This window comes from Tyto alba, unplaced genomic scaffold, assembly GCF_018691265.1.
Source record: "Tyto alba isolate M040663 unplaced genomic scaffold, T.alba_DEE_v4.0 Super-Scaffold_6, whole genome shotgun sequence".
In the NCBI taxonomy this organism is placed as follows: domain Eukaryota; kingdom Metazoa; phylum Chordata; class Aves; order Strigiformes; family Tytonidae; genus Tyto; species Tyto alba.
In genome coordinates this window covers 41,945,827-41,958,998 of record NW_024881327.1, presented here as the reverse complement: position 1 = coordinate 41,958,998, position 13,172 = coordinate 41,945,827, and the positions used below count along the sequence as shown (strand labels likewise).

The following is a 13,172-nucleotide window of genomic DNA, read 5'->3' as shown; positions in this document are numbered from 1 at the left end:
ATTTTTCTTGTAGTGTTTTTTATCATTCATGAAGACTTTTATCATTCCAGTTCCATTCCACATCATTTGACATTGAATGATAACAACTACAGAGAAAGATGAGATTTTAAGCAGTGTTGGTTTTCACTAAAAACTAACAAAGTTTGAGGGCTGAATAAAGCCACAGAAAAATATGGTTTGAACCTCAAAATGTTTACAATCTAAACTAAACCTGACAGCACAGTAAAGACAGCATCTGTATATAGAAAGAGGGCCCACAGTTTTATTATAAGAAACTTGTATTTACCTTCTAAATTAGCTGTGCGCATAATTAAACCACAAAATCTAAAACAAATGTGTGAAATGTGCAATAAGAATATCACTGAAATAAACCATGAGCCTATAACATGATTAGACACAGAATAGTCACTGTGAAAGGAAAAAAAAAAAAAAAAAAAGAAGCTTTAGCCTTGCGTTGTTTTCATCATTAGGCTAGAAAACAACTCCTCTGCATTCAGAATACCGCCAAAGCTTCATGGGTATCACAAGATGAACAGATAAATGACTGAATAAAAACTGGTAGCCACTGGACAGAGGTTATTTCTCATTCTTCTTAGTCTGACTGTAAAGATGATTTTGATCATCAGTGTAAAGAATGACCAAATTCACCAGAACATAGTTTAATAATTTTTGATTCTTTGAAAGTGCACCACCTACCAAATTCTGCTCTCACCTTGCAAGGTCTCAGTTTGGCACCTTATTTCAAAGTCTTTCCCTGGTGACAGCAGTTCTGCATGTGCAAGAGCATTGCAACTGCTGAACTGCAGGCTTGCCTTGTCATCTCTGCAGTGGGAAAGTGCAATTATCCCCACTGGGTCAGTAGGAAATTGCCCCAGGGATGAGTCTAAGCTGTGCAGGCACGTGTTGGGAGAAGCAGAAGCTCATCACTGGGACACCCTGTCATACAGCATCAAAGCTTTGAGCTGCTGTGCTTTCTCCTCTGTAAAACCCATCCAAGGCGGGTTGGGACAGAATTTCACAGAGGCTATAGAAATGTTTGAAAATAACCTCGAGAGAATGCCCTGGGGAAATCCCCCAAAAGGATATAGAGAATAAATGCAAGAGAAAATAATTAAGAAGGCAACTTCAGCAGAACAAATCTCATGGCAATCTGTATCTTAATTATGGTCCCTGCCCACCAGATGATTTGTTTTGAAATATGAAACTCTGTCAGATGATCAGTATTACATCTCCCACTCCTTCTGGTCCCTCCATACATCTGCTAAATCAAAAACTGTACAAAGCAGACCACATCTCACCTGAAATATCAAAGCTGTACTGAAAGCTGGTGAAAGCATTTCTAAGGCAGGAAGGATGCTTAAATTGCAATATCCTTTAGTGAAATGACTTCTGCCACACCATAGACAATCTACTCAATTCATGAGATATAAAAGACTATTACACCCATGAGGAAGTAATGTAAATGTGCATATTTTGCCCTATATCTTTATTATTTTGCCATATATATAAAAAAAAGAAAATTACATTGTAAGGAAATCTACAAGGGAGCGATAGAATACTACATGTATGTATTGCTCATCCAATCTGAAAAAATGTTGCAACCACTAAAACAAAAACAGGAGAAAGAAACAATTATCCATATGCTGCTATTGGTTTACACTTTGATTAGCCTAAAGTTTACAGTCTTTTTCCATATTCCCTTTCTCCATCTGCATACTTTAATCAAAGGTTTAATTTTTCTTCAATGACTCAAGCACATTGCATGCAAATTTGCCACTTAAGTGGAGAGAATATGCCTGCGTACAGTCATGATGTTGTGATTTTCCAAGATGCAAACATATCAGAATACATTTAATATGACATTAACACCAAAGCTTTGGAAAAAAATGATCAATATTGTATCAGAGGGGGTTGGATTTTGTTCTTTCCCCTGTTAATTAAAATTTCACTTTATTGATAATTTGATCTTGCTGGTGAGAGGAGATTTCTTTAAGCCTCTCCTCCCCTCCCAGTTGGCACAGAAAGGTTGGGGCAGCAGGTGGGGTGTGGAGGGGCACAAAACCAGGGTAAACCAAGCAGTGCCATATGAGGCAGGCAATTAATACTGTGGATACTCTTATGCCTCTCTAGGAATGCCTAATCACTTTGATTACTTATTTAAAATTATTTAAATGTGATTATTAATACTCTTGATTATTATATTTAGAATTACAATATCAACATTCTATTAATATGGTCATCTTTGCTAGTATACATAAGTTGGGAGTGGATGCCTATACTAAAATCACTTGAAGCTTTAAAGCAACACCAAGAAATTTGTCTCGGATTTCTGTGAAAGATGTCTCTGATAACACCCATGCTGCATTGGCCACAAAGAAACTAACAATATACTAAAGCAGAAAACTAGAATAAACCAGATCAAATTTGTGAATGGAGACCTGATATAATCTTGACTATAGAGCTGTGCTTCAATTCTGTCAGCATCTTCTGTTTCAGTGTCTGAATCTATGAAAATGATTCATGATCAAAATTTTAATATTGAGGAGTGGGGAAAGGAAGGAAATCATTTAATTTCATTATCCATCAATAGGGTGATAAATTGTATTTCAGTACATATCATGTGACCTGAAGACGGCTTGGATAAGACTTCCATTCCTAAAAGGTAGGTTAATATAAGGGGATTATTAATGAAAACCAGAAAGAGGGAAAACAGTAACACAGACAAATGACAGCATCTCATTTAGGTGGTGGGGGGTGGGGGATGCCCTGCAGGAACTAGAAGCAATTCATTAGAAAGCCATTATAACCCCAGAACAAAAGTAAAGATGGCCTTTAAGAAAGCCCTCTGGAAGACAGACATAGATGAAAAAGCCAAGCCAACATTATGCTCCCTGCAGCAGTGACTGGAAATACAGAGCATGGAACTGGCAAAATGGTGTATAATTTCTACATGGACTTTATATGTTCCCTTTGAACACACCCCACAGAAAGGACTGTGCTGAGCTCAGGCATCAGTGGCCCTGCTGGCACCTCCACGATGCTGGCTGTGACACTCACTGCAGCAGCAAGCTCTGTGGCAAGGTAATTCCCTAGTAGCTTTTTGTTGCCCATTTTCAGAAACATTTGTACCTCCTGACATGACAGAGAGACTGAATTTGCTTGAGTGTCAGTTTCTCTATGCTGTCTCCTGTTCATGTGTACTTCTCTGTGAACAGCATGAAATGCTGATTCCTCCTATGAAAATGTGTTATCCTGCTCCAAGAGAGTTGTGTTTTCTGGTAGTGAGGAGTATGGAGCTACAACTAGTAGGAGCAGATCAGACGCATATAAATCCACAATCCTTTGTGATGGTATTGTAATTTTAGAGTTTTAGAAAAAAAACACTAAGATTTTTCATGTTTATTTTGTTGGTTGCAGCTAAACGACAGTGAGGGGAGGGAGGATTCAGGAAAACCTTTAAATCTGTGTAAAAATTACAATTCAAATACATTTGTTTGAAATTCTTTCTAGTTATGTTATAGAAGAAATAGTAAGACATAACTTTTTCTTCTAGATGCGTGTCACACACTCCTCTATGTCTAGATCATATCCACATTTGTCTGAGTGTTTTTAAACAGAGAAGCAAGCAATAAGAAAATTAACTACAATCACAGAAATTATTTTTTTAACGAAGAACACTTGCATCTAGCACAAACAAACACTTAGGATGGGCTTGATTTAGGTCATCTTTGGCCACTGGAAGTTTGTCACCTAATGCTGGATAGTTGGCCAAGCTCAGGCTACAGTTCAGATCTTCTCTCTCTTGACATTGACTGAACACCTAAATTTTAAATGATGTAGGGCTAGTGAGATGACTTTTCTTTGGCTAAACAAAGTATTTCATATAAGTACATTCTTACAACTTTGCAATAATGAGGAGGATGAAAGAAAGGGCCAAGGGGCAACTTCATCTACTCAGTTGAAAATTGCAAGGAACCAAGCAATCCCATGCTGACTGCGATGAGGAACCCTCAGCGATGGGGTATGAAAGGCGTGAGGGTATGGTGTTGGTCTTCTGGTGTTTCACCTGAGTGATGAAGGGAGCTAGAACTATGCCCACAGTAAACGATGATATCAGTGCCAGTGGCAGGACTAGAGCACCTGATGGGGCAACACACATCTCAGAGTGTTCTCTGTGTCTCTTCACCAACACAGGCAGTTTTACTTCATTTGTAATCTAGTCTCTGGATATTGAAATCTCACTGTGTTTCCAAACCAACTTCATTTATTTGCAGTATGTCATCTGGTATATCAAATAACTTTTTCTTTTACTGTTGCCACACAGAAGTAAAATTAATTTGTTCTTGTAGGTAGAGAACTCCATTCAGAAATTGAAATACTTGTTCTCTGCATATTCATATCTTGTGATATCTACTTCTTTTTTTAAGGACATGACTGAGATTTAAATACCTTTTTGTGCCTAGAATTTGTGAATCACTTTCTTTTTGATCAGTGCTGGTTCATAAGCATTCAGCAGGTTTTCTGTGCTTTGTTGTTTGCTTGGTGTTTCTTCTTTGGTTGGTCTGATATGTTTTCTATTTTGCTTATTTTACATAACTCATTGCTCAGTTCTTGCAATTTGTCCTTGGAAATAATGTGGGCTTGAACATGTTTAAAGAACATAATACAGTAACATGGAAGAGACATGGGAAGACAAATTAAGAAAATTCAATGGACAGGCCGCTTGACCTGTTATGTTCATTGGTAGTTCTTATGAACACTAGTCATACAGTTGTTATTTTTTCCCGTTTCATCTACTTCAGACACTACTACATTTTATTCTTCATCCGCACATGCTTTCAAGCAAGAAAAACACTACTAATATGAGCTGAAATCCATAAGGAAATGTGTCCTTTTAATATGTCCTGGTAAATCTCAGGTTGGCACTATTCTGTCTATGACATCTGTGAAAAACAACAAAGGGCAAATTCTCCATTTTCAAATAGTTTCCAAACCTATTTACTGCTTACATACTAAATGAACAGTGCTAGGAAGGAAACATTTTAAATTAGAGTTTGTTCGTTTGGTGTATGGTGTCACAAGTGAGACTGGGAAGGCCTATTTTAAAGAAGAGTCTAATCATTTAGACATATTTCACTAGACTGCTGGACACCTTGAAAGGCTCAATGGTAATGAACAAACAGGCATCTCCTACACCATAGCCCAGCTGAGCAGTGCTGAATGATGAGTACATCTTGTCTAGCTGGTAGCAACAAGGGACCCTTACTCTGCAGTGAATCAGCTGGCAGAGGAAAATGTAATGCTTGATTTGTCACCATTTTCTGTTAGCTTTTGCCCACCGTGCACTGCTGCTGAGTAGCTGTTCAGAGCTGGAATAGCTCCTGGTGCTACTCTCCATTGGAAGCAGAACTTGCAGGAATGGAAGATGGAGTGGTGATCACAGTAGCCACACAGCACAGACTCTCCAAACCGGACTGATTCCTGTCATACGGTGTGTCAACCAAAAATGTAGATGCATGCTTATATATGTACACATACACACACAAATGGTTTTGTATTATAAAACCCCACTGAAACAAGAAAGCCCCGGGCATGCAGATCAGACAGCTAGTCCAGTATCCTAAAATCATGCTGGAAAGTTACTGCAATTTCCTTTCCAGACATCTGCCATATCCAGCCTGCTTTCTGAGCAGATGAAAACTGACGGAGCCAAATGATGATGAAAAGTTGTAAGGGCAATGCAGTTAACAGTTGCCCCCACAGAAAGAGAAAATGTCATTTTATCAGCACAAACGTGTTACTTGGGCAGCAGCCGCAGCACCGCCGGGCCAGCGCTGCTCTGAGCCAAGGCTCGAGCTGCAGGAGCATCCTGGGAGAGACAACACTGGGGCTACTGCTGGAAGAACTAACTGAATGAAAATGGGCAGCCTACTTTGGTGAGGAAGCAGGTGGTTTTATTGAAATGTATGAACAGCAACATTTATGAAAGGAGGCTGAGTTACTCATGGCTGAAATAAGTTTATTCACCCTTTGATGGGAAACTTTTGTCCAACACATTATTCACTGGTTTATACAAGCAGTGCTGGAAAGAATGTGTTTAGTCATACCATCTTGCAACTTGATGTCTGGTAATGCAGAACGCCAGATTTGATCCAACATTTAAGAATGAATAAGACCATGTGAATTGTCAGAAGCCTTTCTCTGTGTACTGAATCCAAAGGTCTATGATAAAAACCACTCATCCAGCTTTTAAATAATTACATTTACATTTAAGAAATGTAGATAAAATATTGTTACAGCAGAACTGTGGGGGAATAAGGGTTTGTGATGTAGCCATTACTCGTGACCAAAAATTTAGAGATATCTCAATATTAAGTTAGCTGTTGTGTGAGTTAAGGGAAAAATTTGCTCAGAATAGTCTTAAGGTCATAGTTTGAAACTTAGAGCTTTTGTTTTTAAAGTGTTTACAATTCTGGCTGAACATCTAAGAAAATGCAAACATTTACAATAGAGCTGCAAGTGAGACACACAGTGCAGCATTCATTATTGTGCCATAATAAATAAAATCACTATTGCAGAATTGTGCATGACAAATATGGATTTATATACATAGATGTGATTAATAAAAATTACAAGTTTCATAAACTTACCAGACCAGTAGTAGTTTTTACACTATTTGTGGTTAAAGTTGTCCCTGCAGAAACAATGCTTCTATTGGTGAAATGATTGCCACATTCAAAGTACACAATGCTAATCACATCAGCAAATGCAGAGGCATTGCAAGGCATCTCCAAGGGGAACTGGTATAGCACGGCTCTGGACACTTCTACATCCATTCATTCATGCTTGATAATTCCTGTCCTCTCCATTACCATTTCCTTTTATAGAAAACTCCTGGGGCTGCAGGTTAATCTCGAATAAAACATTCTGTCATGTTGCCGGATGCAATAGTAATGGAAACCTGAACACATTTCATACACATCTGTAAATATTGAGGAGGAGTTAAGCTCCTGACTCATACACCATATATTCAGCTCTTTTTAATACTGCATCTTGAAAATCCACCTACCCAGTCTGATGAATCATTCAACCGTTCTTTCTCTGTAGCCCAGACAAAATTTAGTAGGGGGCTCTCTCAATTGCTCTGTGACTCACTAACCTCTTTTTTTTTTTTTTTTTTTCACCTTTTGCTGCCAAAGCACTCATTTAAAAGTAAAAGATCTAATACCATTTTGTAGGTTAGTGTGTGAATGCTGACTGGAAGGACTCGGTCACAATGATATTGCTGATGTCTGCTACCATGAAGTATAAACACCAACCAGCTCACTGGTTTCATCTCTGACCAAGGAGGTGTGTTTGCAACAATAAAGTAATTGCTACACGTCTCTTCACTGTGCATCACTGCTGGCTCAGCTCCTGAGCCAATTTATACCAGCATTGCACTCTTGATGTTAGCCATGCTGCAGAGATTTATGGCAGCTGAAGTGACAAACAAACTCCAGCACTTGCCCCCAAATGGAATCAACAACCAGCTCCAGACCCCCTTGCCTACAAACCAGTGTTAAAGCCAGTGATGTTACTCTTTGCTACAATCAGTACAAAAGAAAAAATTAAGTAAAATCAATTGATTACTAGTCATGATTAAGTAAAACAGAGGAGAATAAAGTGACTTGCCCAATTTCATGGTTGGATCACGGCAATGCATACACCATCACAAAAAACTGTAAACAATCACAATGACTTCAATCCAGTTCTTCATTCTCTCAAGACATCTGCCACCTTTCACAGGCTTTTCTCTAAAACAGTTTTAAGTCACAGGCTTGTAGCAAAATACAAGTTTTGATTATGAACTTGATTGTCTCATGAATGTTTTGGCAGCCTATTTGCATAAAACATCTCGTCATTAAAACAAGGGTGAGAAAAACACTCATCAATTTGTTTTTCACCAAGAACATTCCTTAAGGCATAGAAACAAAGGTCAGCTGAAATTCTGAGCTCCACTTTTAAAATATTCACGCAGAATGGAAAATGTATGCAAATTACATGGAAATGTACTAAAATAATAACAGTGTGCTAAAGATACAAAATTTCAGAAATTTCTTGCAACATTTGTGGGCATTTTAATTGCAATCAAAACAACTGTTACAATGTTTACTTCAATATTTTCTTGCAGAGTTTCAATAACACAGAATACCCATCTACCACTGTACCTCAGATCAGAGAGATTTCATATGGACCTGCCCTCTTCAGAAAATCAGATCGCACTTTTTATTGGCTCTTTCAAAATTATGAGGCAGATCTGGTAGGTGGATAGAATGAAAACTGTCAATTAATATACTTGGAGGAATTTGTTTATACTGGACACTAGAAGATCTTGGTCTCTGAAACTCATATGCAGCTTCAGTAACACCCAAAACTAATTATTTTTTTGGATTCAAACTACTTTAAATCAGGAAGGAATATCCTGAATTTAGCCTAAAAAGAGTAAAATAGAGGCTCAAGCCCATAATTTTATAATTTCACAGTTGCTGTGTTAACATAAAAAGAAAAGTTATCCTGCTGCTTCAGTTAAATGCCAAATTGTTTAAGGAAAACAAACATCCTGGTGCTTGGCACATATTTTTGACATGAATACTATGATTGCCAGCTGTAAGGCAGTAAAAATAATAGGCTGTTGTAATCTAAGGAGTGCAAAAAGGATGCACCATCTATCACTGTTCCAATTTATTTCTACTATTTCCCTTATTTCCCCACCTCTTTTCCTTCTGACCTTCATGCAGATTCTGCAAGTAAACAAATTATTCTTTATTCTCTGCCTTTGGTTTTGTGACCTTTCCCTGATGTTGTTGTGTGAAGCTGTTGTACTGGATTTGTGTGTTCAGGAACACTGGGGCACTGGAGAACTAAAAATAAACTAAAAGCAGCCAGGATGCTGTTGTGGGTTGTATTTAGTGTTTAAAGACCATAACAAAAAGCATACACCATAGTATGAGATCAGAACAAGAAAAGGGTAGTATGACAAGGTTATGGGGCTACTGAATCTCTGAGGGCAGAAAGAAAACACTTAAAAAACCTCTTCAGAGCCATGTTCCACCCTTGGATAACAATTAAAACTTTTCAGAGGTTTTGAATAAACAGAGCCGTGTAATCAGATATGTGATAAAAGTCCAAAAGCAAGCAGCCTGTCCTTCAAATGAAATTCACTCACCTGTGAATGATGTGATACCTCTGCAAATAATCCAAGGAAAGCGCCAGCTCACAAATGTACAGCTTAACAGTTCCTTCATTAAAGTGGACGTTCTGCTGCAAATGGTAACGCAGATCGCCTCCGAGTAAGAGATCAACCACCATGAACATATCTTCTTCATCTTGAAAGGAATACCTGAAAGAAAGAGTTACAGCTGAAATCTCAGGGCCACTGATGCAACCAGAGCCATGCCCTGGAGCAGCTCTCAGTAAGTTGACCTGTTCATGGTAAATAAGTCCATGATTTGCTCAAAAGGCATACACTGATTTCTCACTGCTGCGGTCTCATCCTGCAACCAGATTTTGATTGTGGTGGGACTTTCTGCATAGTCAAGGCAAGCAGAGCTTGAACTGCTGCTGTACTACTATCTTATTTTAACCATCGATTAAGACCTGAATGTTGGTAAAATAGCATTTAAAATACCTTTCAGGCTTTTACATTTTTAATTAACCATGTACTCATTCAGTTGACAAAATGGTGTAATAAAGAGCAGCAATAAAATGGAAGGCCCTGAAACACACATGGTATTGACACACGTACAACTGTAACTCAGTGCCTATGAAAAGTATCCTGGCAGGATCAAGATCTGCTCTCCCAGGGGTATTTTCCAGATTCAATAAATACACGCAATATTCTATTAGCTGAGTATTTTCTATAGCTTGCAGTGTAGCTCCAAATTCAGTAAGAAATAAAACTGTAATTTTACTTCCTTATAATACATATTTTTTCAGTCTGCAACTTATATCTTATAAACTGACAGAGTCTTCATGGTTACTGACTGAATTCTTCTGGACCCTTTCCCAGAACTGCCTGTTGAATACTCTGAGGACCAAATTCCGATCTGATTTAAATCCTGTAAATCCAAAGGTGTAGCCAGCCAGTGTATAGTGTATATAGTGTGCTTCGACAAGCAGGAATTTCCATGTGTTTCTACTTAACTTGGCTATGTTGCCATTGCTCTGTTTATTTCTGATCTGAGCGAACTGACAGAAGCTCTCTGGTTTTCATTTCTTAATGCAACTGTCTGAGATACAGTATTTTAGATTTCCCAAATGGGGAATGGTAAATACCTTCTTTCTAATATAAAGTCACTCTTCTCTTAGAAATTAGTTTAAAATTCATTTTGATGTGAAGTTATATTAGCTTATACCAGTTGTGGATGTGAACTGCTGAGAGGTGATCCACAATGATAGTGCCTCTTCCATTGCCTTTTTTCCCATTAGATGTGTAATATTTGTTGGCTACAGATGTGATTCTGTTCTCCCGAACTGTAAAATATATGCTAAGGAAATGAAAAAGAGTGGGATTCCAGAAAATCTGTGCCCACCCTCCCCCAAAAGGCAGAAAAGTCTATATTAGATTATTTTAATTGACAGTTATGTGGTTTCACTTTCATTCCCAGGCTTGCACTTTCCGAAATGCGGCACTGTTTAGGGGTTGTCACAGATGGTTCATTTTTGAATTTAAATGCTTTTGAGTCTTTCTGAACACAGTTCTGAGAAGTGAGTATCTCTAGGTACTCTGCTCTTCTGTTGCATTTCTGTATGCCTGCCAAATGTCAGGAGGGGAAAGCCATTTTATTTTCATTAAGTTTACTTCTCAATAAGTCAAATCTCTGACTTAGTAAAGTAGTAAAGTAGGTGGCACATGGTTTCTGCTCACCTCGAGAGTCTCAGATTTCATAACACACACATTTAAAAAAAAAAAAAAAAGCTTCAATTACATTCAAATTACTCTGATTGTTGCACATTACTGAGCCTGGAACAATTGCAAAAATAAGCTTAAATATGTGGTTATGTTTAAGATATTTTCTTTTTTGACACTGCTGTTATTTTAAATGAATTAGTTTTAGCATTGAGCAGATGTAATGAGAGATGTTATTTTTTCCCTTCAGATACTGTTTGAGTAAAGTGTAGATTTTGTCTGGTTTATATATATATATATATATATATATATATATATATATATATATAAAGTTCAAAAAGAGAAGTTAAAAATTCAAAACTCTACTTAAATGTATAATTGAAATACTGTGTCTAGTCTGGGACTAAAGAGCTCTTGTGATGTCTAGAATCGTATGATTACATATCAGTAAAAATGCTTCTGATACAACTCTGGTATTGAGAAGGAAAATGTCCTGAGTAATTCCTTCAGTGACTCAGCTACCATGAGGCAGAGGGTGAAGGCAGGGTAAAAGTGACTGTTGTGAACTTGCTTTTAAATTCAATGGCTATTCCCATTTCTGGCAAAATGATGAGTGTGTTTCAAAGTGTACACATTAATATTTAGTCTAGATAAAAGAGCCATCAGAACAATCTGGAAATAAATGTGAAATCTTGTCCACATCCAGGTGAATGCTAACACTTGATGGAGCTGGGTTTTCACTCCAAACATGTTTCTGCTTATGCACTCTGTTTTCCTGTGCTTGTGAGTGGGGTGTGGTAGTCCTTTGTCATCTCTCAGTCAAGCTTTTGGTGCATCTGTGAATTGTTAATGATTTAACAGAGAGATCAAAAAGTTGAACTGGAAAGAACTGGTACTCTATGCCATTTCATTATGTCAGGAAATAATTCTGCATAGAAGAGCATGACTACAGTCAGGTGCAGACGGTTGCATGTTGATTCTGCTCACACTCCATAAAAATGCAAGAGAACCACACTAGGTCAGACTAGACATCTAACCAACGTGGGAGTCACCAGAGAGCAGATGCTCAGGGAGGAGCAAAGAACACTATATATGGAGATATATAAAGCTTTCCTTGAGGATTCAGCCAACGTCCACTCATTCACTGCTCCGGGATTCTCAGAGACTGTTTGGCATCTCTGGGAATTCAGATGGTGATGACGAGAGGTGGGTTTTCTCCAGGGACCTGTCAGGCTTGTTAGTGAATGATTGGTCTCCTGCTACTACACCTTGCCTCTCAGGTAAACATATTAAGGTAAGTACATTCACTACAAACAGAGCTACAAGGCTTTCAGAGGTGACAGTACCTCTAGAACAAAGTGTTTTGAACCCAAACAGGAAAAAAAAAAAAAAACCAAACCAAAACAAAAACAAACCAAACTTGAAGAGATCCAGAAATATGGCTAATGTTTGCACTTAATAGCCTTCCTGCATCAGACACTTTTAAGATTTGGATGGACAGAGCGCTGGACCATCTTGTCTAGATGATGCTTTTGCCAAGAAAGGTTGGACCAGATGATCCTTGAGGTCCCTTCCAACCTGGCATCCTATGATCTGTCATGACCTGTGAATGGAACACAGGCCAGTTTTATTTAGATGTTGAGGCTAGAATGATTCACACTGACACAGATCTTGAGGAGCTCTGTATATCCTCTCCAATGTTCTCCTCTTTCACTTGGAGCCAGGTTTTTCTTTCATTTGTACTGATATATATATGGTAACTCTGATGATCCTGTCAGAAGCATTATATATTCCAGTATAGTTAAGATATAAGCTGTATAGGCCCAGTTTGAAAGAACAGATACTCTGGATGGATATGTTCAGTATATCATTAGACTTTTTCACCCACTCTAAATTATATTGCACCTGACACACATCATTATTCTAATCATATGTACATAGCCATGGATAATGGCAGTTTCCCTGCACAGTCAATCCAGTTGAGTCACACCTGCATGGATGGAATTTCTGGATCAGACCACAGTGTGATTAAAGGTGCTGCAAGACCATTCCAAGAACATTTCTGGAGGGTAAATGAGTTCATCCCAGTGAAATTATGTGTCTATGACCTAGAGGAGAGCTTGGATACAGCAAACAGCAGAAGGTCCCTGGAGCTGATGGCCACTCCACTAGGTAGCTCCTTCAGCTACACATTTCCAAGATACTGAAAGCAGAGGAGGATTTGCTCCAGGTCCTTATTGTGCAGCTGGGTACTGAATGATGTTGCTCCTGCTCTGTGTTA

The 13,172-nt window shown here is 38.2% G+C and overlaps 1 protein-coding gene across 4 annotated transcripts in view; it reads right to left on the bottom strand.

The window, feature by feature from the left end:
* The window catches only part of STK32B (serine/threonine kinase 32B), a 174,937-nt gene that overhangs the window by 73,372 nt on the left and 88,393 nt on the right, over nucleotides 1-13,172 (bottom strand). For all 4 annotated transcript variants that reach the window (XM_042808428.1, XM_042808431.1, XM_042808432.1 and 1 more), the window contains one exon: nucleotides 9,209-9,382. In XM_042808428.1, the coding sequence (XP_042664362.1) occupies nucleotides 9,209-9,382 (174 nt within the window). The remainder of the gene's footprint in view (nucleotides 1-9,208; nucleotides 9,383-13,172) is intronic.